Raw genomic sequence first — 25790 nt, forward strand, 5'->3', positions numbered from 1 at the left:
GTCAAGCTTTGTTGTGTTTGATTGTTCAAATAAGGCAGAAAAAACAGTGGAGAACAAATCCTTTTCTTGCCATTTCTCCAGATCCGGAAAACAATCAAATATCACAGAGGAAAGCCAAAACAGCTGCCAGAGACAAAAGGACGACTATGGATCACCACAGTTATTCAGACACTTCAAGGCAAACAGCAGTCAGCTCAGGTTCTGCTCAGATCACTTCATAGTCCAGGCAGTAAATTTAAAGGTAGGTAGCCTATAGCTTTCAAACACATCACACTGGCTGTCCAAGTAACCACCACGATTCCTTCTCTGCTTTAGAGAAAGAAATGCTTTAATCACTGATAGCATACACAACATCACCGCTTTCAGCGCTTAGCAAAGTCATTAGTGCTGTTTACGCTTTTACGTTTACGTTTGCTAACTAGCAAGTATTGGGGTGACTGCAATCAATCTTCCCCAGTGTAAATTTTGATTACAATTATTGTTTTTCTAACACGAATCAGGTAACACTGTCTTGTGTGTGAAAGGCAAACCGAAAGGAATGAAATCAAATTCCTAAATGTTCTTATTGGACGTCACAGTTACTGCAATGCCAAAAGCATCCATCTCAACAATTCTGCCAGCCAGATGAGGTAATCCCCCTTGTTTCCACTGCAGTTTCATTTGTTTCTGGAATTTTTCTGGGAACAAGGATAAATATGCTTAAACAAGGCAGTATAAGGCAGGCCAGCCCACAAATATATATTCTGGAAACCAGTGGGGTCACATCCCACTGGCAGATTTTTTCACTTCTTTCACAAAAAAAAACAAACAAAAAAAAAACAAGATATTAACACTGTTGGACAACATAACTTGTTAAAATGGAGATTTTTTTTTTGCAGGTCAGCATTGGGATATGTAATACCTGGGAAAAAAATCAGAATGTCCAGATTGTTTCACTTTTGAAATACTATACATTTTATAGTATTTCAAAAGCACAGCCGTCTGGACAGGCTGACCCTTATAGTATAAGGGTCAATACATATTGCTTTCAGCCTGTTTTTTTTTTTTTTTTTGTGGTCTGGACAGATTTGGTGTGGATTCAGCTTCCATGAACTTGTCAGAGGTCTGGTTGCTGAAGTATTTAAAATGCTTCTGAAAAGGGCCAATTGTGAATGTGTGTACACTGGAGAAGCAGAGAAAGAAAGGGAGAGAGAGGGAGAGCAAGAGAGAGAGAGAGAGAGAGAGAGAGAGAGAGAGAGAGAGAGAGAGAAAGCAGTCCCACCGTTTGGAAGCGAGACAACAACTTATTTAAAGCAACAGAAAACTCCCAATGGAGTCATCTTTCAGAGCTGTGTCTTTGAAGTCCATAAGAGCGGCAGATTCCTGTTTCAAGTCTTTCTGTTGACTATTCCATGCTGAGAGTGCAGAGACGGGAAGGGCTTTCTTGCCATGTCTGTCCAATATTTAGGAGGAAAATACCTCATCAGGTGAAGATGATCAGTCAGAATTGCTAATGGTTACCTTTGATGGCAGTGAATGTGGCCTCTAGGAGTCCTTGAATCAAAATCTTACCATAGCATGCACGGAATACCAACAGCCGCCGTCTTCATTGTCGGAAGGCTGCGTGGTGGCGTTTGCCCACACTCCATTACTTGACACTATTAAACAACGGCACTTCAGCTTAATGTATCCCACTGAGATCTAATCACAATAATAAAGTCTCCATTGTAACCCAGAAACCCTAATATGTAGAGATATTCATGCCCTGGTCCTTATGCTGAAGTATTACCCCTGAAATGTAATCCTATAAGAACTTTTACCCATTAGCACTCATTTCACATCCCTCTGAAGCCGGCTCTGACTGGTGGCCAGGCCATTTAATGTTCAGGCAAGGGAGTGATAGTGGAGGTAATTGATGAGCAGCCACAGCCAAGTCTGTCTCACTCTGTCCAGGCAAGTGCAAGCCAGAGACATGACCAGGGCACCTTAAGGTCTCATCCTTTTAATTACACTTTTACTTAGTCCAGCAATACACTAAAACTCCTCGGGAACTTCCTCGGTGGGGGAATTCGGTGGATGTTAAAAAATTACAAGTAAAGAGAGAACATCTAAAGAGAAGCCACATGAAAAGGCTTTTGTATGTGCGTGCGTGTGTGTGTGTGTTATCGGTGGGAGAAATTATGTTTCTCAAAGACAGCTGCACTCAAAGTCTAATTTTTCCTACCAGAGGATGCTGGATGAATATGTACCTTTAATCCTCAACATGCTTCTGCCAAACAAGCCAAAGCCAGTTAGCACTAATTCTTAGGCTTGGTTGAAAGAGATAGATGATCATGGAAAGAAAAAAAAAAAAAAATTGCATTATCACGCTGTGTTCAGGCCTCTTAGTCTACCTTAATCATCAAAGCACGTCTTTTACATTTGCATGTTTTGCGATCCCATCTTGTTCTGATTGATTCTTGGTTGTGTGTCTTCATGCTTCGCAGCTTTTATACAGAGCTTGCTGGACGAGCTCTTCCCACGCACAGTGTGAAACAAGTGCTAATGATAATACTGTATGGGGCCAAGTACACTCACCGTCCTCCCGAGACTTCTGAATGAAAGCGTCGACGCCGCTCTCTCCGTAGTTCCCTTCTGAAGCCACCGTGGAGACATAGTTCCATCGCATGGCTTTGACGATGTCCACCATGGCCTGGGCCTGGTAGGTGTCCGGAGGCACCACGCGCGAGAAGAAGTCGTAGCGGGTGTTGTCGCTCAGTTCTGGAGCCGTGGAGGCATAGCTCACCTGGGGTATCTGCACAGAGGGGGATATTACAGGACAGAATTAGCTTTCAGTGGATATAGGAGGTGGAGGAGACAGATTAGAGTTGCCGTAGGAGGACACAGGAGGGTGGGTGACAGAACACGAGGAGAGCAGTGGGAGGGCTGGAGGAAAAGTTATAGATTGGGAGTCCAAGGGAGGAGAGGGAGGCAGGGACAGAGGGATGGGGTGGGGTGTAAACAGATTTCTACGGAGAGGTCTGACAGCATCCAACTGACTGCCTTCCTTTCCAGACAAACAAAGCCAGTCATCCTGACACCCCCACCGAGCCTTCCCTTACCGAGTGCACCGTCGGTGCTCCCTCGAAACCGCAGGGGGCAGGCCAGTTCAGTGGCTGAGATGATGAGCGTGTCAAACTCATGAGTAGGGGTCACTTGCAAAGCATAAACATGCCTCAGTAACTTGCGAGGATGCAGAGGCATAGCATAGCATGTGGTTAGAGGTGTTTTCTACAGTAGAGAGGGTGGCTGCTCTGTTGTAGCACTGGAGAAAAAAAAAATGGGAACTGTTACAAAATATGATCAGCTGTTTGAGACATCAGTTCTACGTTAAACGTGATCATCCATCCATTTTCTACCTTAAAATGAGAATATATTTAAATGAAATCCAAAGAAAAGGATGCCACAGTATTGAGTGTAACAGTGAAGCATTCTAAACGCAGGGTAGATGCTTGGTGGAGGATTTCTGTAATGGAGATTTGATGTGTCTTGAAGTAGGAAAAACACCAGCAACGTAAGCAAAATTACTCAACGAAGGCACACAGTTTTTATTGAGTGAATGTCAAACATGGTGTGGGTGCTGTTCTGTTTCTTCATGAAGAGGATTGGCTCCAAGAATTGTACCTCATCTGTTTTGTTGTTGTTGTTGTTGTTGTTGATTTTTGCTATAGGTAAAGTGTACCTGTGAGAATGGGAGTTTTTTTCGTCCCTATGGCATATATTGATTCATTAAACAGATGGCGGGAATGTTTCCTGGTAATGATACACAATGTGCCTTTTTCATGAGGATGTATCCTCATGTTTTTTTGTGTCTCTAAACAAAATGAGTAGAAGGTGCACTCAGTGAAACCTGATCCTAATGAAAAACAGCTCTGATTTCCCTCTGGATGCTTCTTTGCCACATGCAGCATTTCATTATCACAGACAGCAGACCTGTGGGCAGGCATACACCCGCACACATGCACACATACATGCACACACACACACACACACACACAGATAACCCTTGGTATTAAACATTTGACTTAAAGGCATCCTCCACCTGCCAAGATGAACACCACTGTGGCCCACCTCAAGTATTTGCTTTAAAAAAAGAAAAAAGAAAAAAAAAGAAAAAGAAAAAAAGAAAAAAACTAAACCAACTGTGAACTGGATTCTTATCTTAACAGGCTCTTGGCCACAGATTACCTGTGATAACCGCAAGCACTGAAAATAGATTAGAAAAGGAAAAAAGCGGCGGTGGTAGGAGATAAAGATGGTTGGAAGCTTCCTAAAAAAAGGACGAGATCTGGATGATATTAATGAGCGTGCATAAATTAGTCATTTGTGAAAGTTTCTTTGCGGTTTCAGTGCTGCTTATGCTTTCGGTGCTGCATTTGACAGCAGGAAGATGAAGGCACCAGAACAGTTTTTAATAAGCAAATGTAAAGGGTGGTGGAAAAACAGCCTCTATTAGAAATAAAATAAAAACTGACACCGCTCTCATTTTTTTAAACATGTAAATAGCTTCTTTATAAATTACTCTCTTTCAGATAACACATTTGGTATAAATGCAGCTAATATTTTTTTGTGGCAGTAGGTGTTGCTGTACCACCAGGTCCACTTTTTTTCTCTAGGATGGTGAAGTCGTGACCTAACTGACCTACATTCATTCTCTTTCTCTCAGCCTTTCCCTAATCTTAGCCATAACTCATTTATGTCTGACCCTAACTTTAACCTAACATTAGCAAATAAGCCAAAATGACCTCCCAAATGACCTCACCCATCATTGAAAAAAAAAAAAAAAAAAATTAGCGGCGTGTTATTCCTCTCTGCACTGTAGGAATGTAAAATGTGCTGTACATTCACACGGATTTGGGGGCAATATAAGCACTTAAAATTCTGTGTTGAGTTTATTTTTCAAGCTAGCACCTGTTTTTTTCACTGCCCAACCTGGAATGACCACCAAGTGTTTGACCCATATTCTGAGCATAACAAAGCGCAGGAGACTTTCAGTTCTTCTTGTGTGGGGAACGTATTTACTTTTGTGTTCATGAGTTCCATGTGAAATTCTGGTGAATTTGCGGTAGTTTTTGTGGTGCTGGAGCCAGGTGATGTTGGTTCACATGATGGAACTGAAGGACCACCAGTGAGGAAGGGAATGTGCAGGATTTTTTTTGGGTTGTTGTTATTTGCTTTGTTTAATCATTTTCATGCATTTGAAATTACATTTATGCATTAATATCTCACTGATATAGTAAAGTATGATTGGTGCTAAGATGCTGGAAGCTGAAATAATTCATTTTCAGTCAGAGGAACAGTAAACCATAGTGGAGTGATGGCCAATTTGAATGTTAAGTGAGGAATATTATTGCAATTGTAAACAATGACTGAAGTTACAGGAGATTGTCTCAGTTTATGGGCATTTACTTTTGGTGCAGAAATATGTTTTCGTTAATGATGATGATAGTGAATTTGAAGAATAAACTGGAAATGGAATGTGGTTTTGATAAAGCAGAGTAAAGATGGTGCTTGGGTTGGTCCCACTGACAAATGTGTCTGTTCCTTACAGCCCTACAGCCATCCAGGACTGGGTAGAAAAATAGCTACTGGCCCAGGTGCCCCTGGGCCTGAGGCCAGTAACACAAACCTCATTCAGAAGCAGAGGCTGTACTGAAGAGTGCTGATTTCCGGAGCAAATAAGAAATAAGAAAACCAAAAATGTATTGTTTCCTCTTTCTTTAGTAACATATGCTGTTTGTTGGTGGTATTTTAAAACCACAGCTGTCTGAGTTACACTAGCTTGGTTTGAAATGTATTCATGAAGACAGGTTGACTTGCTGGAGTACTTCACTTCAGCACCCACATGCCCCGCACAGCATCATTTTATTCCCTCAGCATGCCTCAGCGAGGCAAAACATAAAATAATAGTATGGAAAACACAATAATGGAATAGACTCACCTTCATACAGCAAACTCTGTTTAGATGTGTATTCATAGAATTCAATTCTCAAAAACTCAGCTAGCACAAATGAGGCTGCTGCTTGAGGTTATTTTAAAAAATAAATAAATGAGCACTGGAAAGGACACACACACAGGAAAAATTGAGGATAGAAACTGTATCCTCCACATAACTCAAACGTGAATATGCTCAATAGGTTCAACAATAACTACTTAGCAGTGATGGTGGCATTTCCAATGCAATTAAGGTCTTGCAGTATAGCCCAAGCTCCAAGAACGGGGATCCTTTTAACTGCTTTGAAAGGCTTTGTTCAGTGGAATTAACACCACATGAGGGGTCTGTCTGCCTGTAATTAAAGTTATTGTATTGTAATGTTATTGTAATTAAAGGAGCCCTACTGATTTAAGACAGAGCAATGCCTTTTTCCCTCTGCAGAGAGGCATTATCCACTTCACCTAGAGGTCCTTTACTGCTCCCTCCCCATGTTGGTATGTGGAGCATAAATCAGTACAACCCAAACATAAAAGCAAAGATCATAGATAGATGGAGCGATAGATAGATAGATAAGTGCCACATTTCCACATAATCACAAATAAGCATAATAACTACATAGCATCAATACCCAGTATCAGTATATCAAATACATTAAATATACAGAGAAATATTCACAAACACATTAAACTCTCATATATAGGTTACACATCCTTGTGGCTGAACCTTCCATTTAAAGATAGATGGAAAAATGAATTTATTATGTAAATAGAGTAATTTATGAGGGATTTTAATGTTATACAGGGTATTTTACAAACAGAAGGCATTAGCACAGGTGTGTAGCAATGAGAGCGACACGAAGAGAAAAGTAGGCCTGCCCTGCAACGTAATTTTTCATTTCAGCAGAACGGCTGTAATGATGCATACCAGCTAAGGAGGTCTTGCTAAATATGGCGCCTCATAAGTATGCACCGTGCGACTACACACCTTAAAGTCTTGTCATTTACCACGCTGCTTGCTCAAATACAAAACACACACAGCTAAAAAAGAGTTAGCAGCTCTTCTGGCCTGCTTGGCTCAGGACTTTTCACAGCCACGCATCGCACCAAACATGTTCTCTGCTGAAGATGCACAGCCCGAGCGCCAAGCTGTTTAATTGCTGTGACTATTAACAGGTACAATACCAGGCCAAAAATAGCAGATTTCATTCAAGCAGTCTGTCATGTACTGAGGAGATGACAAGTTGGCAGTTGGCGAGGGAGCTGTGGAAAATTTTACATAAGGCATCTTGAGCAGAGTATTTTATATTTATACTGCCTTCATGTCATTTACTGTCCTCGGTTTGTGTTGTTAGCTTTCACCCTGTGAGACTGTGAATAGAGCGGTAAAGCCCCCATTCCAGCAATTGTGCAAAACCACATAGCCTTGTAATAGAGCCGTGTTAACTGACAGCGTTTTAAGATTAATGAATCACAGTGCTAATCATAACCCGGTAATATGTTGACTACATTGTTCATTTGAGTATAAAAGCAGAAATTACTTCAACACCCTGCCTGTGCTTTGTTTTTCAGTTACACTTCAAATTGCATTGCACTCCCAAGGCTCCACTTGCATTCACTGTAACACAAATCATTCTCATTATAATAATTTGATTAATTAACTGAGCCTATATGGAGATGCATGCATGTTTACATGCCCATCCATCTGGACTATCTCCACAACATCGGTCCTTGAATGGCACCTCACTCTCAAATGTCTAATTTATAATTCAGATTTTGCCCTGTGGTATCAACACATTTAATGATAAGCTTTGCAAATGTCCTATAAGATCAGCTTAGGTTCAGCTCCCTAAAGTCATAATTTGGCATTGAAATATTGTGTTGCATCCACTTATGTTTTTCAGCATCATTTAGAGACCTTGTAGTGACTGTCTGGTGCCACATTTATCTCGCATGTTGTTTGCTTTGGTTGGCATCCTGTTGAGAAGAGGGGCAACTTAATGATGATAATGTTGGAATCCACAGTATAGGTGCAACGTTTCTCTCTGAGCAAATTATGACAGCATGTAAAATAGCTGACTAGATTTGCATATGTAATTCAGACACCTGACAGATATCCTTCTAACGTGCAGCTCCAATGCAAGGCATCTGCTTCATGTGGCACATGTACGGGATGGGTGAACATAGTTTCTCCTCACTATCCTCACTAATCTCATTTTAGCCCAGCTGAATGTTTCCCTTCAACAGAGAATGGGCTAATAGTCTCGGCTAGGCTGTGCTTCTTCATAGTCCCTGCTATTACTCCAACCTGCAACAGGATTCACATACATGTAACAGGATTATAGCAATCTGATAAAATATACTGTGTTCCATTACAATTACTCTAAAAGGAAAAAAATAAGATTACAGATACTTTTGAAAAGAGTGAAAACAGACAGTTTCTTGTTGGAGTACCCAAGTACATGTTAGATAGGAAAAGGCTTTTAGATTTTCTAGCTGCAGATAATGTCATATATATTAAGGCTGATGTAGCAGCTGTAATGATAGTATCACTGTTCAAATTGTAGTTTGTAAGGTAAATTAGTTTGTTGAATCAGGTGTTTTCCATATTCTGCAGACAAAGTTGTCAAAATGTAATTGAAGGCAATCTCATCCCTTCCCTTAGCTGGACTACCTGAAATCGATTCCTGACTGCAATTTTAAGCAGGTATTTAGTAAGTTATAAAGAAGTGAATTTGGAACTAGAGTGCGGATTGGGTCGCATATTTTTATCCAAACCCAACCCGAGCCTGAGAGCATATTAACCGACCCAACAGGCCTTCATGTTTTTGTGTCTGAACCCGACCGAAGCCTGAGATTTTGCTGTCCCTCCATTGCTAAATTACATTTTCCACCTCAAATAGCTGAAGCTTCATCACGTAAACTCCAGCACTACACAGGAAGTTGCCCGGAACAGACTGTTGGTCCAACATTTTTCACGTGACTGAACCCAACCCGAACCCGAACATTGTCCTCTCATACCCTCTCTCTATTTGGAACCCAAGTTTCCTAACGCTGCATCCTTGTATTTTTTAGAAAAATGTGGACACACTGCTTTTAAAGATGTGATAGTGATCAATATGGTTTTTGGTGTATGATAGATTGCTCTTTAGAACACTATTTCCCACCCCAAAAAAAAAAAAAATAAATAAATAAATTAAATTAAATTTAAAAAACTGAACTCATTTCAAATTGCTCTGAGGCAAAATTGCTCCCAGGCATCCTCCTCAGATTAGCATACATTTTTCATACGCTAACATAATAACATTTTTTGGGGGGGAGAGGGTGGGCTTAAAACTAGTCTAAGACCAATGCCCAGAGGCAATTTCACCCAACATCATGAGCATTCTGCAGTTCTGCCCGCTGCCTGTAGACAAGTGTGAATGTAAGAACAAATGGTGATGATAATCATAGATCAAAAGTAGAGCGTCTGACTCTGCCAGACTCTATAGCTTAAATGAAACAAGGTCTGCTTTTGCACAGTGCGAGCAGTGGGCGCTGGCCTTGTTTTCGCTCTGTGTCAGAGAGCCACCGCCCAGCAGAGCTCCCAGTGCAAAAAGCTCCACACTCTCACCCAGCAGGTGCTTTGTGTGCTGGCTGAACTACAGCAGAGGCTCCATTATACCTAAGTGCCAATGGGCAAAAAGATACAGTGCTTTCACTCGAAGCAAGCAACAATAATGCCCCCAGTTTTGTGCTCAAGTTCAATGCAGATTAAATTACCAATTTTTGAGGTGTCACCTTATGCTGGATTAGAATGTGCACCAAAAATAAACAATGGCTCCTATTTTATCTTTTCATGCATTGTCTTTGGTGCCTATTGCATGCATACATGCAGCTGTAATTATTTCATAAACATATCATCATCATCATTCAGCTGAGACAAAAGAAAAAATTGGTCACGGGCAGAGGCTGCAAACAAGTCATTTAAATTTTGCGGGGAGGGCTGTGGATGAACTCTTTGAATCAGATGTACCACTTCAGTATCCAGGCTTTCTCCTTAATTGCTATCAGCTGCTGTTGACACTGAGGGGAGATTAAAGTTTCACTTTGTTACTGTCAGGGTAAGTGGAGCAGCAAATAGCTGAGCCTCCTGAATAGAAAACCAATTCCTGCATAATGACATAACAAAACAGATTCTCACCACTCTGGGAATGAACAACAACCTACCAGAGAACAGAATGGGGACATTTGGCTGTGGCTCAGAGTGATGCATTGTTATATAATGTGCATGTATAGTAATGGGAATTAATCCATTATCTTCATTATGCCCCAATCTTCTCCACTGACAAAAAGATAGGGACATGCCTTACTTATCAATAACTGTAGGCTGTGTGCTATTTAGCTTGATAATATTACTAATAATACTATTTCTGCTGCTACTAGTAATAAGAAAAAGAAAAAGAAGAAGGCTTTTTGGTAGAGCCTTTTTTAAAAAGGAGACTACAAACGACTAAAAAGTGCCAGGGCTCTGATATAAGTGACATAGTTTGACACACAGTTTGAGTGTAAGTATATAAACAGTTAATTATAACAGTTAATAATTCTGACAGTCGGCTGTGATTGTAGATAACGCCGCCTAATTTCTTGTGCAGTCAGATAGAGGCGTTCGTTGTGGCAGTCGCGTCCAGTCAGTAAAATGTTCTGTCCCAAGAGGCGGGCGATAAAATCTCTGTGCATGCTTTAGACCTTTTCATAATATTTCCATCTTTCAAATCTGACCTTTAATATTTTGACATTCAATCGCAGTGAGAGAAGAAGGCAAGGCCAATAACGTTGAGCTGATCCCGCTCTGTCTTCCGCAGAGACTGACACCACCCAGCTCCAATCATGCAGATCACTCTGGGGAGCCTCTCCACCGCCTGCCGGAGCTGTGGTACAGCAGTGGGAACTCTCAAGTTATACGATGATTTGTGACCTGAGCCGAATCTACTGGTGATGAGAGTGTAAGGGGTTGCAGGATGAGCCGATTGCCTCCAGATGTTTTTTTTCTCTTATTTGGAAAAAATCCCATCTGCTTCTCTCTCCCAGTGATGTTGAACATGCAGCTGCCCTCATTATGAGAGACTCTCCAGCAAAAATGTAATTCCCACTAAAACCAGCCCAAAACCAGTGATGATTCATAATGACCAGATTAGTATGATTTTCCTCTAATTAACAAGATGCATGAAAATCTTAATTTCTCCTTATCCCAGAAGTAGGCATGTACTTGGTATCATTTTTTCTTGTTTTCTATTCATATTCTTTGAAATGAATGTACAGTGGAATCTAAGATAAAGTCCACCAGTCAATTTACCGAGCCTGTCTATACTGTGTTTGGTCTAATACAAACATGTCAGTGGATGGTACTTGTACCATTTAGAGCAGTGCAGTCTGTGAGATGCAGGGAGTAAACTTCACTGTCACACCTGAGCAGCTCAGGCTGGTGTGTGTATGCGCCAGTGTGTGTGTGTGTTTTCTGTTGGAAGCTGTTACAGATATTGATTTTTTTGTCGCAAGTCTGCTTTGCATGCTCACATTGACTCTAGAGGGTGTGATCCCTTTGATGCTGTCTGAGATACACGAGACACATCAGGACCCTTGCTACTCTTCCGATGCACACAAAATCATCGTATTTGACTTGAAATTTCATTCGGGTAAAGTGGTGGAGATAATGAGATTGGATCCAGAATCCTTTGTATCTCAAGTGTCACCAAAATGCCAGCTTCTCAGAAGTTTGTCACCTTATTTTTAGAGGACAATGTCATCTTTCATTCAATTTAAAATACCATCCACCCTCCCAGACTAGAGTTACAAAGATTTCATCCAAAAGCAGCAATATGTAAAATGAAACATGCAGGGAAATGTAAGCTCCTTAGGATGAAAAAAAGTGGAAAAATAGACACATATCAATATGCAATGTGCAACAATGAGCAGGATCTGAGTATCTAAGAGCAACCAATGGATGCATCAAATATACATAATGTGCAAAATATACATCATACTCACCTTACCTTGCAAATTCAAAATACTGAGCGATTTGAAGGCTTTTTTTTTTCAGTTAACAAGAGTGCTATTGCACTTTGGCAGAGCCTCTTGGGTGAACTCCAGGAAACTTGTGCTTTGCGCTGCAGGAGAAAAACTTAGGTACTTGCAGAACTTGAGCCACAGCTTTAAAAAACTGTTGAGGAACCCTTATAGATTCCCTCTGTGAGCTGTTAAAATTTCCCCCAACCTACAGGGGACGCTCAAGGAACTCAATCAGCTCTAACAATAATGCTGAGCAAATAATGCAGCAAATTATGCAGCAACATAGTGTTTAGATTGCGAGCGAATATTGTTTCTGTTTATGGCACTCAGTGATAATCCATCAACGCGATACAGCCAACAATGGTATACTTAGGTTTCAATTTTTTATCGAGCACCCTGCACAAGGAAGTCTTTACTATTTCTCTTCACCCAGATGTAATCAGTGAAAATACTCACATAATCCTCAATCTAACATCAACCAACACACACACATGATAAAACAGCTTCAAAAATGTGGTCAGTAATAAAAGAAAGAGGCACCCGGCAGTGTGGGCTGATAAGTATATTCAAATAACCAGGCGGGTTCTTACAGATCCCTTTGGATATTGGAGATGCTTTGAAGCACCTCTCATCTGTGCTGCGCAAGGCAACCCCCCCCTCATCTGTCAATGGATCATAGGCCTCATGACAGGCAGAGAGAGTATGTGAGGATGGACTCATATCTGGTCTCATATCTGTGCACTGTCCTGTCTTCTCTCCTCCTTGCACACCAAAGGCAGCACCTCTACTGAGCCTTTATTCAAGTTGCAACAACGATTTAACACTCCCAAGCCGGCGGAGATGAGGCCAGATTTACACAAGAACCCGGAGGATCATCTCCATCCGATTATCGGCGGCGCCACTTTGAATGCAGCCGAGTTGTTCGGATTACTTGGGGCCACAATCTGCATCCCCCGTCGAAGTAGGATGAGACCGTTTCCAATCTGACCGAGAGGCCACAGCAGAGGATATTATTCCAGCATCAGCGTCGGCGGCTCCATGTGTCACAGCCAATCCCGGTCCAGTTCTACAGATCCATCATTGAAAACATCCTCACATCATCCATCACAGTCTGATATGCCTCTGCCTCCTCCCACTCCAAGGCAAGCGTGTCATTTGAACCTCCGAGGGGGTAATCGAGTGTCAGCTGCACTGCATCAAAGACTTGCACAATGTCAGAGCAAAGAAAGAGGAAAAAGGATTTCTCCTAACCCTGCCCAGTGGGACAACCACCTGTTTCACCCGTTTGGGTGCCCATGTCACCTGCCAATGCAACAGTTTCTTTCCATGGGCAATCACCCTCCTCAGCAACCAAGCAGGAGATTCTTTAAAAAAAAAAACACATGCAACATTTGTAAATGCACAACACCACAGGGACTCCTAATATTTACACTGTGGCTCCAAGCTGGTTTGTGTATTTGGATTTAGACTTTAATGAAGATTTTGATCATTTTCAGCGTTGCAGATTCAGAGTGCTGTATTAGCCTGGAGGCAGCTGTCATTTGACAGTGGTTCTCAGTCTTTTAAATGTGGCAACTCTCTAAGAGTTCTAAGGCATTTACAGCCAATTTCACTTACAGTAATGTTGAGTGTGATCACACAAAAATTAGCTGACAAAATGCAAAAATCCCTCTGTTCTGGGAGAGCAGGCTAAATATTCTTGGATAGATTAAGTTAATGTTTTCTCTTTTGTGTGTGTATGTGCGTGTGTGTGTGTGTGTGTGTGTGCGTGTGTGTGTGTTTGTTTACGTGTAAGGAATCTCCAGATTTCGACATTCTTTTCATTCCACTGGTGGTTGTTTGATGTGGATATTTTCTACCATATGGACGCATAATTATAGCAACATCAACAATAGAAAAGTGAACTCATTAGAGTGTAGTTCTCCACCAGGCGTGTCTTGGGGCATGTGGGTGGCCAACAGGAACTACAGGGAAGGCTCTTGGTCATGTTGACCAAAACGCTGCCCAGTTTATCACCACCATAAACGATAAGTTAGCCGACAATGGCATTTCAGCAGCTGGCTGACATTATTCAATGGACGACCACAGTGCTGTAATGTTTGGTTGAATGAATACAGGCCACAGATGTCTTACCTTGGCATGCAAATCTCAACAGGAACCATTCAAACAGACCCGAGACGTAAAATGTCAAATTCACAGTGAAAATGCCAACAAAGGAATCTGGCTTATGTTAACTTTTGAATCTCTGGCGAGAAGACATGATCATAACCGCATTTGAATCTGTGGCAACAAGACATGGAGTCTAGTGGAAAAGAAACGAAAAAACTAACTAACTAACTAACTAAATAAATAATGAATAAAATAAGCAAAAAACAAAAAAACAAAAACAAAAACAAAAAAACAACAAGATTCCAAACTTAAGCAGTTGTTGATCACTTGTATCCCTGACCGGCAAGTTAAGAGGAGCACAATTAAGTTGTAGTTGTGTAAAACAGATGGACACAGCCATGAAAGGTCCTTGAGTCCTTGATCATGCAGTCATAACTGTGCACAAAAATTATTAGGCTAATAGGCCCAGTAGTATCCAAGATCGGCTGCAGACAGATACAAGCACTCGGGGACAGATGCACACAACTAAACACATGATCCCCTCCAGGCTGCCGCCTAGTGGTGATTGAAGCATCTTCAATAACAGATGTACATAAATGACCAGGTGAATTGGTGGTTGAATGCAGTGCTCATTTTCAAACAGATATTAATGTATAAGCCCATCTGCTTCCTATTTACAAAGCTGCTTAACGGATAAAAGAACAGCAAAGGAGTACAATAACAAAACAACAGAGGAATAAAGGAGCAAGAGAATTAGAGGGAAGGAGAATAACAGGCAGGGAAGAGCTGAGACAATTCACATTGTCAGTAAATGAATAAATAAAAACTGAATATTAATAAAATAAAAAATTGCCATTTTAAAACAAATTAATTTTGAGAATTGATTTTAAAAATGGGCTAATAAAGAGGCTCGCCTGATTTCCTCTTGCAGGGTGTTCCAAAGCTTAGGAGCCCTAATGGCAAAGGCCCAGTCACCCTCGGTTTTCAGCAATGAGGAGACCTGAACCACATGCTTTTAAAATAACCGGCAAAATTTTAAAAATAATCGTAAAGCTCACAGGCAGTGAATGTAGAGACACTAATATTGGAGTAATGTGCTTTACTTTGATGCAAGGACTGGATGATGAGGTACAAATATGTGATGTCGCAAGGTGCTGTGCAGCACCCTGACATAATTAGGGCATAATTAAAGGTGATGCTAACACTTGTCCAGTGGTCAGCTCTTTCCTAGATCACACACTCGAGATTCTGTTTGCCAGTGCAGACCAAACTTGAAAACATGAGCAAAGCAGGAATTGCTTCCAATAAGTCGACCATACATCATAACAAATCCAAGCAGTCAGGGCATAAAATGGATACCAGCCATGTTCCATGGCCGGTGTCTGGCTCCACAGCACACATAAGGGATGCCTCTGTCCTGCTCGGCTTATCATCTGCCACTGCCTCGGTGACACTGATGCTTTACGGGAACGACTTCCTCGGAGCCCTCAGGTGACGGAAACAAGCCAGGCGTACAAAAGACAGCTCCCCTGACTCAGTAGTAGAGGTTCACAAGTCCAGTGACACATGCAGTCGTCCATGGCACACCACCAGTTGAAACCATATGGTGGTAGAAAAAGGAAGAGGAGCATACACAGACTACACACACACATTCATCCTGTGCCAACACGTCCACCAGTCATGTTAATCTAGTGTGATGACACTCCGAACCTTAATGAAACGCCACCGGTGGAGAAAAGTACTCAAAACATTTACTTTTGTTAAAGTAGCAAAATAGTAAATGGGGAAATAGTAAAAAAAAAAAAAAAAGTAAAAAAAAAAAAAAAAAAAAAAGTTAATTAAAGGATCATACCAGTGATTTGAATGTTTGACCTGTTTGCTACAGTTTCCCCACATTTTACCCTGCAACAATTCGTTTGGCAAATCATGCGGGGTAGTAAAAATCTCACAACATATAATCAAAATCCGTTGTCTTTTATTTTTTATTTTTTGGTTGAAACACCCACCTTATAATGCTCTGCTTCTGCAGTTAACAAAGCTGTCACCATTCATAAATCACAGAACTGATGATTGGTTGTGTAAAGCAAACGTTTCCCCAGGGACTATTTTGAAGTATATACATTTTTCCAATATTATGCCAAATATTCAAAATCACTAGTATGATCTTTTCAGGTAAAAGTAGATAAATACTAGTAGAGAAATGAACTTAAGTATGAAAAGCAAAGGTATTCATTGTGAAGAATGGTTCCTTTCAGAGTGCTACATTACTAATGCATTAATCTGTAAGATGTAATGTTGTAAGTCTAACTACACCATATACTGTTGGGTAGTGAAACTCAAATAAATCATCTTATTTTATTAGCCTATCATACGTTTTGCATATAAAGCCTTGTTCTGCAAAGTAATTACTGACTACCACCAACAGATACATGCAAAAAGTACAGTATCCCCACTGAAATGTAGGGAAGTAACAGTAGTAAGTCTTGCAAAATGAAAAGACTCAAGGAAAGTGCCAGTACCTCAAAAGTACAGTGCTTGGGTAAAAGTACAGGGTGACCCAAAAAAAAAAAACGGGAATTTCTGAAGTGCGTATTGGCAGACATGAGCAAGTGGCAGCACAATTTAAAAAAAATGAAAATTCCATCATTGTTTCTTAAAAATGGCATGTTTTCAGGTTTCAATTACTATGAATAAAATATTTTTCTTCCATCACTCTTGGTTTTATTGGATTGTTAAAACGTTCCCGTTTTTTTGTGTCACCCTGTACTTTCTCACTTCCTGCCTCTGCAAAAGGGACTGATTTATCATTACAAGATGCAAAAAGTAACTAAAATATTTTTTAAAACAAAAGGATGAGGGAAAAACATATGCGCCAAGTCTCTTAAGAGTGAAACTGTTCCAAGGCAAAACCTCACACACCAATGAAATGCCACTTTATAGGTGAAGTGACAAGATATTAACACAGCCTTGGCCCCAAAATTATTTTCCTCAAACTAGGCAGATCAAAAAAAAAAAAAAAAAAAAGTCTCACTATGGAGTCAGTGTCGTCCTCACTCACCCATGAAAAGGGCCAGTGCTTGTATGTCATCCTTTAATCCCCCACGACTTTAAACACAGCAGCTTGAGTAACACGGGGACCCTGATCAGCTGTGGCAGCTTCTCCTCTCTGAGGTTACGCTGCCTGTTGTGTGGGAGCCTCCACCTCAACATCTTAAGTGACTGTTTCAACTCGCAGCAACCCATCCAGCAGATGGGAATAGCAATCAAACAGCTGTATTTGAAGGCTGATTTAAATTTCTGTGTGATTTGCTATTGTTTTATGTTCATAAGCGACATTGCTGAACAAACACCGCACTTACATTTCTTTAAATACCAAAAAAAAGCAAATGCCACAACATTTGGCTCAAAGCTGCTCTGTCATGTACGAGTACGGTATCTTCCACACACTGACATATGATATCAAAACACAGCACAGAGATATATGTGTCACAGTCTGATTAAAGTTACAATTCTGTTTTCTAGAGACAGATCCTCTCAGACAAAGTAGGCGAGAGGAAGACTAGATTCAAGTTTTTCGTGTTTAGTGTAACTTCACCATTTAGATCTTGCAATGATAAATGCCTTCATAACAACATCAGCCGCACTTCACCGGCGATCAATAGGGTATTATGATCCTCTTAAGATGATTGGATATGCATCATTGTTCATGGCTCATTGTTTTAGCCAGCTGTTTGGTGTGACACTTGGAAGTTTTAAATTGTGTCTTTCCTCTGAATTCATTAAAGACTGGGAAAGGCTATAATTAATAGCATGGCAAGGTCAAAACTGGAAAAGAAGACCATAAAGTAGTTTGTTATGATAACACTAGACATTTTCACAGTTTGCACATGTTCAGGTATGTAATATGATCTTGAGAAGAGTGCAGATGTGGGTGTACTGATTGTCAGAGTGAGCAGGTTTGAGTGAGGTTAAGTGTTTTATCCGTGTATGGCAGGAAACATGCAACACCAGATGGATGCACAGGGGTATGAGCCCATCCCACTACATGATTCTCATAAGTTTGGTGTATACATTTGTGTGTTTCTGTTGCATTGTGGACATTGTTTTGTCATTGAATGAAATGAAATCCAAGAGAGCCGATGTGGAAAGTCTTGTCCAAACTCCCACAGCAAATTTGGTAGAAACTCCCACATCAAATTTTGTAGACATGTAACATTTGCACTGTAATATCCTGTGGGGTGAAAAAAAAAAAAAAAAAAAGAAAAAAAAATCATTGAAAAGTGCAGAGGAGTCAGATGAACCTCATATTCCAGATGGGAAAATATTCTATGAATTTCTCATCGCCCTGAAACAAACAAATCCACTTTCACAAAAACTGTAGATGGCAGCTTGATGCAACTTTTATGGCTTACTGGCTTTTAGGCTAATACGGATTTGTGAAACGTCGCCTTTGTGACAGCATGAATTCATTAATGAATGCATCACAAATGTATAGATTATGAAAGCCAGTGTTGCCCAATATTCCTCTGCAAATGTAATACAGCAGTATTTTGCTCCGAGCTCTCACACAGAGTTGCAGGCACAGCTTCAAGGATGAAAAGGCCGATCTGGTGGATGGGAAGCTGTTAGTTGTTGATGGGAGGGGGAAAAACTGGGGGGGTAAGAGTAAAAAAAAAAAAAAATCTTCCTGTTACTCTCACTAGTATGCAAGGTGCTGATGGTGGCAGGCTGTTTGCTAACAATATCCCTGTGGAGTTTGCAAAGCCAAGAAAGGTGCAATAAAAGATTTGAAAAAGCCAGACTAATGGAGGGTAACTTGCAGGCGTGTGTCTGTTTTGGAAAAGCACTTCTTTATCGTCCGACTACAAAAGGCTTATGTCCTGCCTTTGTCTTGACTGTGATAAAGACTGGGTAGGGAAGGGATGGGGGAGACTATTGCGGCTTGTGTGCTTTCACACAATTAAACTTACAAACAAAAACACAGACGAGGAGATCCAGAGGCAGCATCGCCTAAGTGAACCGCTGCGGGGAGCGAAAGAAAAAAAACTTGAAAGATGATGCCTCACAAGTTACATGTTTATAAAATGTGCGTTGTGGATGTGTTAATATGGATAGGACTACCTGGACTGCCGCACTGAAAGCGGATATCTTCATAAGTGCTTCGATGACAGTTGCCTCCATTCCAATTACAACCCACTTATCTGTCACCTCACTGTAGGACCTGTCGGGAAACCGCAAGAGCCATAAGTCTCCCATTGTAATTCATAAACTGTCCTTGTTTAGTCCATTTTCTAGTTTAAAGATCAGGCTTACCTGTCAGCTTGGGATGAACCTTGGAAAGTGTCTTCTGTACTCACTCTGCCCTGTTGCTTTCCTTTTGTTGTTTAATGAATAAACGGCTCAATTATTGATGACGCTGGGTCCATTAATTATTGAAATTTGCCTGTAGTTGAAAGCGGTGCCGGGGTTAATGTGGGTGATACGTCGGCTTGGAAAAACACCTCCTGCTTAATTGCGGTGATTAGCATCGGGTGCCCGCTGATTTACTTTAGAATGTCACAGGCAGGATTACTATAGAAAGAGAAAAGCTGACAGTATTTCACCGTGATGGTGTCACTGTGTGAGATGATGCACCGATGTACCACTTTATTGATTTTCACTTTGCATCACAAAGTGCTAACATATTTTCTGTCCTGAAAACAAACACCTATTCAGTCGAGGTCATTGTAAAGTCATTTTCACGTGGGCATATATATGTGTGCACTGAATCACAACTTCTTAACTAGTTAGCTAGTTGTGTCAGCGTAGTTTAACTACAGTAATGTTATCCTTTCAAAAGCTTTCCTTGGAACAGGCAGCTCCTTGGTGCCTTTGCTAAGAGAGATTTTGGCAGCACTCGGAGGCAACAGGCAACTTTTCAATGACTTGGCAGCTTCCTGAGCAAACGTGCCAGTATAGTACCTGAGTACATCCTCTCTGCCGACCCAGATGCAACTGCATATTCATATTTTTTTTTTCAAATATTTAGTGTTTGTCACTACCATATAACAGGCTCACGTTGCTATGACAGATAATGAAGTTGAGTATCAACGGAGCAGCAATGCAAAGTTACGCTGCTGTCTTGTCAAGGGGGTCTTGTTCTGTGGGGTCTGTATTATGCGATCAATAGAGGACAATTGCAATCAAAAAATAGATTAGAGAAGGAAAAACTATCGACACAGCAGTCAAAACAATGTTTTGTTGTAAGGAAAATAAATTTGTGATTAAAATGTGAAATGAAAATGTTTGTTTGCAAAATCAAACGTTTTGTTTAGAATTCCAAAAGTTTTATTTGTGAGTCTGAAAGATTTGTTTGCTGTTGAGCCCTTGTGGGCGGAGCCTACGCTGAAAGATGTAAAACATCCCTGCGTTCCAAATCGGATACTTATACTTTTTACTTTTAGTAGGTACTGCAGCTGCTCTTACAAAGTATGTAGTTTAGTATGAAATATGCATGCATATGCATACTATTGGGACACACTACATACATCGTCCCTGAAGTCCGGCCCTCTCGCTCACTTCCGCCGCCGTCTGTAGCGGCAAATTTGTATGTTGTTGTCAAAATGCCGGTGCTGTTTCATACTGCGCTGTCCTCTGTCATATTTATTATCTTCTGTCTTCCTGTCGTTTCTGCTGTCACTGAGCGAGTTTTGTGCGATATGTGCGTTTTGTTGTCGTCCGTATGTGGGCGTGGCCTGTACACGCAACTCAGTCAGTGCGACGTAACGTCCACTGCACAAAGGATTGTGGGTCAGAATGGCCAGAGCAGCATGCTGAAATCCATACTGCAAAATCTGACCGGATATAGTAGAACATCCTGGTACTCTTGGCATACTGCATCTGACATACTATGCATTGGGACACACTAAGGGCCCTATCTTGTGCCACCCGCTATCCACTGCCACTACCCGCTACCCGCAAATTGCGGATTTAGGAACTTCCGCTATCCCTAAACGGTATCTTGTGCCACCCGCTACCCGCTATCCGTTATGCCGACTCCATCATTTGCGCCTGGAGGTGTGTCCGTGGGCGTGTTTCATGCGCTATCCCTAAAGTTGCTATCTTGCGCACACACTTTAGGGAAAGTGTGGGCTGTTAGGAGAGCGCGCCCAGGCGGCTTCAGTGCACGCCCCGACGGAGCCTCGCCACGCACACGGTCGGACTGATACCGGGATGCCGCCGGAATGGACTGAGTATATTACTCATATAGACTGTTTAGAGGAAAGACTGTTTTAATTGGACACTTACGCCAGCACGTTTTATTGTTTTATCATAAGCCAGCAGCTGTGCTATATTTTTATTTTTAATATTTTATTTGCCCAATCTACCTTGTCAATAAATTAGTTTACACATAGTTCCCCCTCTGCCTCTTGTGTGTGTGTGGTGTGTCCCGGGGATTTTACTCAGTCAGTACAACCTTGTGACACGTCCACTTGGACACATGTGGCTCCACCTCCCGAATTAACTCGCCTATAATATAATATATAATATGTATATAAAGCCAACTTGCTTTAGCCTCAGTAGAAGCCCTGAGAAAATATACCTCCCTCTCTCCATCGCGGGTTTAGGATTTAGGATTTAGGATAGCGCAGCCTGCCCTTAAAGGCAATGGCACCTGGCACACTGATTGGTTTAACTGGCGTAACGCCCAAAACACGCCTATTCATAATATAGCGGGTAGCGCAGGTGTTTTGCGGATAGCGGGAGGTGCACAAGATAGCAACTTTTACGGGGGAACGCCTCTTCCTAAATCCTAAATCCGCAAATAGCGGGTTTAGGGAGTCTGGCACAAGATAGGGCCCATAATCTTTTTTTCCCCCTACTAAATAGTATGATAGTATGAGTATTGGAACGCAGGGCATGTCTCTACTGGCCAGGCTCAAATGGAGTGACAGCTTGGCAGCATCCACAGTTACAACAGTTATAACGTAGCAGCTTTACCGCCACCTGCTGGACAGGAGTGTAGATCAGAACAGAATACTATAGCCAGGGCTCCAGACTAACTTTTTCACAGATAGCACTGGTGCCACCTAGCTTTTCATTTAGTAGCACCAAAAGAAATTAGGTAGCACCATATTTTTCTATGTATAGCGTGTTATTAATGCACGACCATAGGCGGAGTTTGAAATTTGCGCTGGGGGGGGCAAACATTTTTTTTATTATTATTTTATTTATTACAATACCAAACATAATGTAATTCAGATTTATTTCTGAAAATAATCTTATTTTATTGCAATTCTTAAATGTTTATAGATATGTATACAGGAAAAAAAAAAATATTGGACCTATTTTTGACTCAATGTAGTGACACATTTCAGACGCTAGGGGGGGCAATGCCCCCCCTGCCCCCCGACAAACTCCGCCTATGTGCACGACCTTATCATGTTGATGAAATTTAAAGATTAAAAATGACCCAAACTTGTCTGCAAAATATTTTAATTTGAAGTTTACGTTTCTCTGCAGCAGCAGTACAAAATAGATCATCTTCTTCATATAAACAAAACATAAAAATGAAAGTAGGGATGTCTCGATCATGTTTTTTTGCCCCCCGAGTCCGAGTCATTTGATTTTGAGTATCTGCCGATACCGAGTCCCGATCCAATACTTCTATAAAACCACGAAATGATATGTTATTAATGATTGAACAAAAATGACAAGAGGATGCATCAGTAATTATTTCACCTGAGGGTTGACAGAGTACTTTTTACTGTAACAATATGTTAAATTATTATTTGTTTTAACAATGTAAATTGCTTATCAAACAGACCTAACAATTCAGCTACCAATGAATGAGCAGTAGTATGCATGTGATAACATAGATTGAAAAATAAGCCGAAGTGATACCTCTTCTGTGAATATACAAGCTAAGCCAGTGTGCTGCTGTTAGCCAGTGAAAATAGAGGAGTGGCGCCTCTTCGCTTTATTACACAATCTATGTCAGTGTGCTGCTGTAGTCTGGAAAGTTTCTTTGCCTTTTGGACTCGGTTTCTGAGTCCAAAATTCGCTTGTCGCTTCCCTATTTTCAGACCCTCCAGCATCAACAGCCTCCTGACACATTCTTTTTCTTAAAATAATCAACGATAGACCGCTTCATCTTCTTTGTTTAGTTTTTTTTAGCGGGATCGTCGGTGATCATTCAGTGAGCGCGCTGCGTGTACGCGCGCGTGTACGTCTGTGCACGTCACGCATTAAGACAGACAGGCAGGCGAGATAGGAGTCGCAGGAATGAGGCAGAAAGTAGCCTAATATTTTTATTATCAACCACAACCATTACTGCACTAACATAGCCACGGGAGTGATGAGATGCGTCCTCCTGCAAGTAGCACCGGCGCGACCTAATTAAATTTTAACTCGCACCTTAAAAAAAGTAGGTCGCACGCTGGAGCCCTGACTATAGCCCATTAGTACATTATAACTGTGGATGTTGCAAAGCTGCGACTCCAGTCGAGACTGGCCAATAGAGACGTGTTTTCCGTCTTTCAGCGCAGGCCCCGCCCACAAGATTCAGCTCAACATCTCACATTTGTTTTTGATTCGCATTTTAATTGCATTTTTTTTTTCTTCTTGGATTTCTGTGTTGATAGTTTTGTGCTCAAATCTATTTTTTGATTGGAAACCTATTCTGTTTGATTGCCAATAGAGAAACCAAAACCACACATATTGTGCATGAGGACGGCCGCACAGAAGGTGTTCAGAGACAGCAAAACCTGGCCATGCAGCACCGAAAACAGAAAATAGCCACCTTGGAGTGGTGGATGTGGGTGTTGGATTTATCATGCTCCTGACATGACCTCTTTCAACTTGAAATACACTAGTCCTTTGATTGTTGCAGTCTCCCTGACACGAGCTTTCAATCAGACCCTTTGAGAGCAATTCCCTGGCCAGGCTTTGTCATCTATATTTCCACAATTGTTTGGAGTCCTGATTTTGATCGGCTCTACCTCGTCTGACCTCGCCTCCGTCTCCGGAGATGGAGGGAGATCCAGTCGTTGTCAAACACTGCATGCGCACTCAATTAACCAAATGGACTCTTGTGCTTACAAACTTCTTTGTAGGGAAAAGGCATCAACAAATCAAGCATTTTACAGTAGGCCAGTTGTTACCCTTTCGTTGTTACAGGGATATTAAGTATCCTTTTGATGTTAAAATGAATCATTATAAAACTCCTTTTTCACTCTTTGATATTCAGAAGAGCGTCGTAATCCCAGCCAACATCGATTAAATGAACCTGTGCACCTTTAACTTTTGACCGGTGAAGTTGGGCAGTTATTTTCACTTTGTCTAATGTCTCTGTTAAAAAGAAAAAAAAAAAAAGAAAAAGAAAAAAACCCACAGCTTGATAATGCATTTTCAGTAATTGACTAATTTATTTATGTGCATGTGCAGAGGAAGGATGGAGTTTGGGGGGAAAAAAAAGAAGACAAAGAAAAGTGCAATGAAAAAGAAACGGGAAGAAGCATGAAGTCAGCAGAGGCATGTTTAAGGTAGATAAGGTGAAACCAATTGACGGTTCCTGCTCTTTCCCAGTGGCAACAGACATTTTATTGGCAAGTCAGTAGATAGTCTCCCCAGCCCCAAGAATGAGCTAGAGAATTGCAACAGCTGGAGAAAATGCTATTGGTCACAGCAAGTCATTGAAAATGGAAGTCTGAGCTGTGAGCTTCTCCCATGAAATGCTGCTTTTCCTCTTTAGGAAGGTGTGGCATATTTCTAATGAGATCCTCCATCACACTCGGAGTCAGAATTCAACAAAGTAATTATCACATATGAGTCAAAGCGCCGCTTTTATGCAGCTGGCAAAAGAACTTGTCAAGACATGTGAGGATGTACGCCTCTCTCTCTCTCTCTCTCTCTCTCTCCTTCTTTGACAGATGGATGGTGAGAGGCAGGATAAGAAATCGACGATCATCAACTTGTTTAATTTTGAAAGTCTCATGATGACCCCTTGGAGTAAGGCGGGCTAAACGCTTCTGATTTGTGCGGCTGTCGTGAGGAGCAGGGAGAGGCCTCACGCTCGGCAGGAAACATCTTATCATGCACGCTTTAGGGAGAAAGCAGACAGTTTACTGGAGGATGTCTGCAGAAATGTGTCACAGCAACCCTCAAATAGCCCTGGGATGGGTTCCCTGGACACTTCATCTCTGGCATTTGTCCCTTGATCAGTGGGCTTGGGCGGCTTGGCACATGGTGGGAGGGATTGACGGTTCACAGCTTGCTTTCCGGGCTGCTTGAGTGAATGTTTTAAACAGCGTGATGGGTGGCTTTAAAACACAGACAGGGTCACGGGAGGCTGCTGAGCCCCCCCTACCCTGCGCCCTGCCCGACAGAAAAACACCAGATCCACTCGCAGACCTTTCCCTGTGGCTAATTAGATGCGATGGGCCGGTGAAAGTGAGTTAAAATGTAATCTGTTCATAATCACGTAATTGGGATGAATATTGAATGTGACATGTTGCAGTGGATTCGCTCGTGTCCAGGAAACACGGAAGTCACCCGGTGGAGGTTATCATAGATATCGATGAAAGATAATGCAAACGTTACATTTACTGGCTTTTGCTCTGTAAATCAGAGATGTTTTGGAGGGGAAGGGAAGGAAAAAACAATAACACACATGTTTTTAAATCCATTTAAAAAAAAAAAAAAAA

The 25790-nt window shown here is 41.4% G+C and overlaps 1 protein-coding gene across 1 annotated transcript in view; it reads right to left on the minus strand.

Annotated features, from left to right (window-relative positions):
* LOC115359353 (metabotropic glutamate receptor 4-like) overlaps nucleotides 1-25790 on the minus strand; it is a 138089-nt gene that overhangs the window by 76672 nt on the left and 35627 nt on the right. The window contains exon 2 of the mRNA XM_030051772.1: nucleotides 2557-2773. Within this exon, the coding sequence (XP_029907632.1) occupies nucleotides 2557-2773 (217 nt within the window). The remainder of the gene's footprint in view (nucleotides 1-2556; nucleotides 2774-25790) is intronic.

This window comes from Myripristis murdjan, chromosome 5 (genome assembly GCF_902150065.1).
Source record: "Myripristis murdjan chromosome 5, fMyrMur1.1, whole genome shotgun sequence".
Lineage (NCBI taxonomy): Eukaryota > Metazoa > Chordata > Actinopteri > Holocentriformes > Holocentridae > Myripristis > Myripristis murdjan.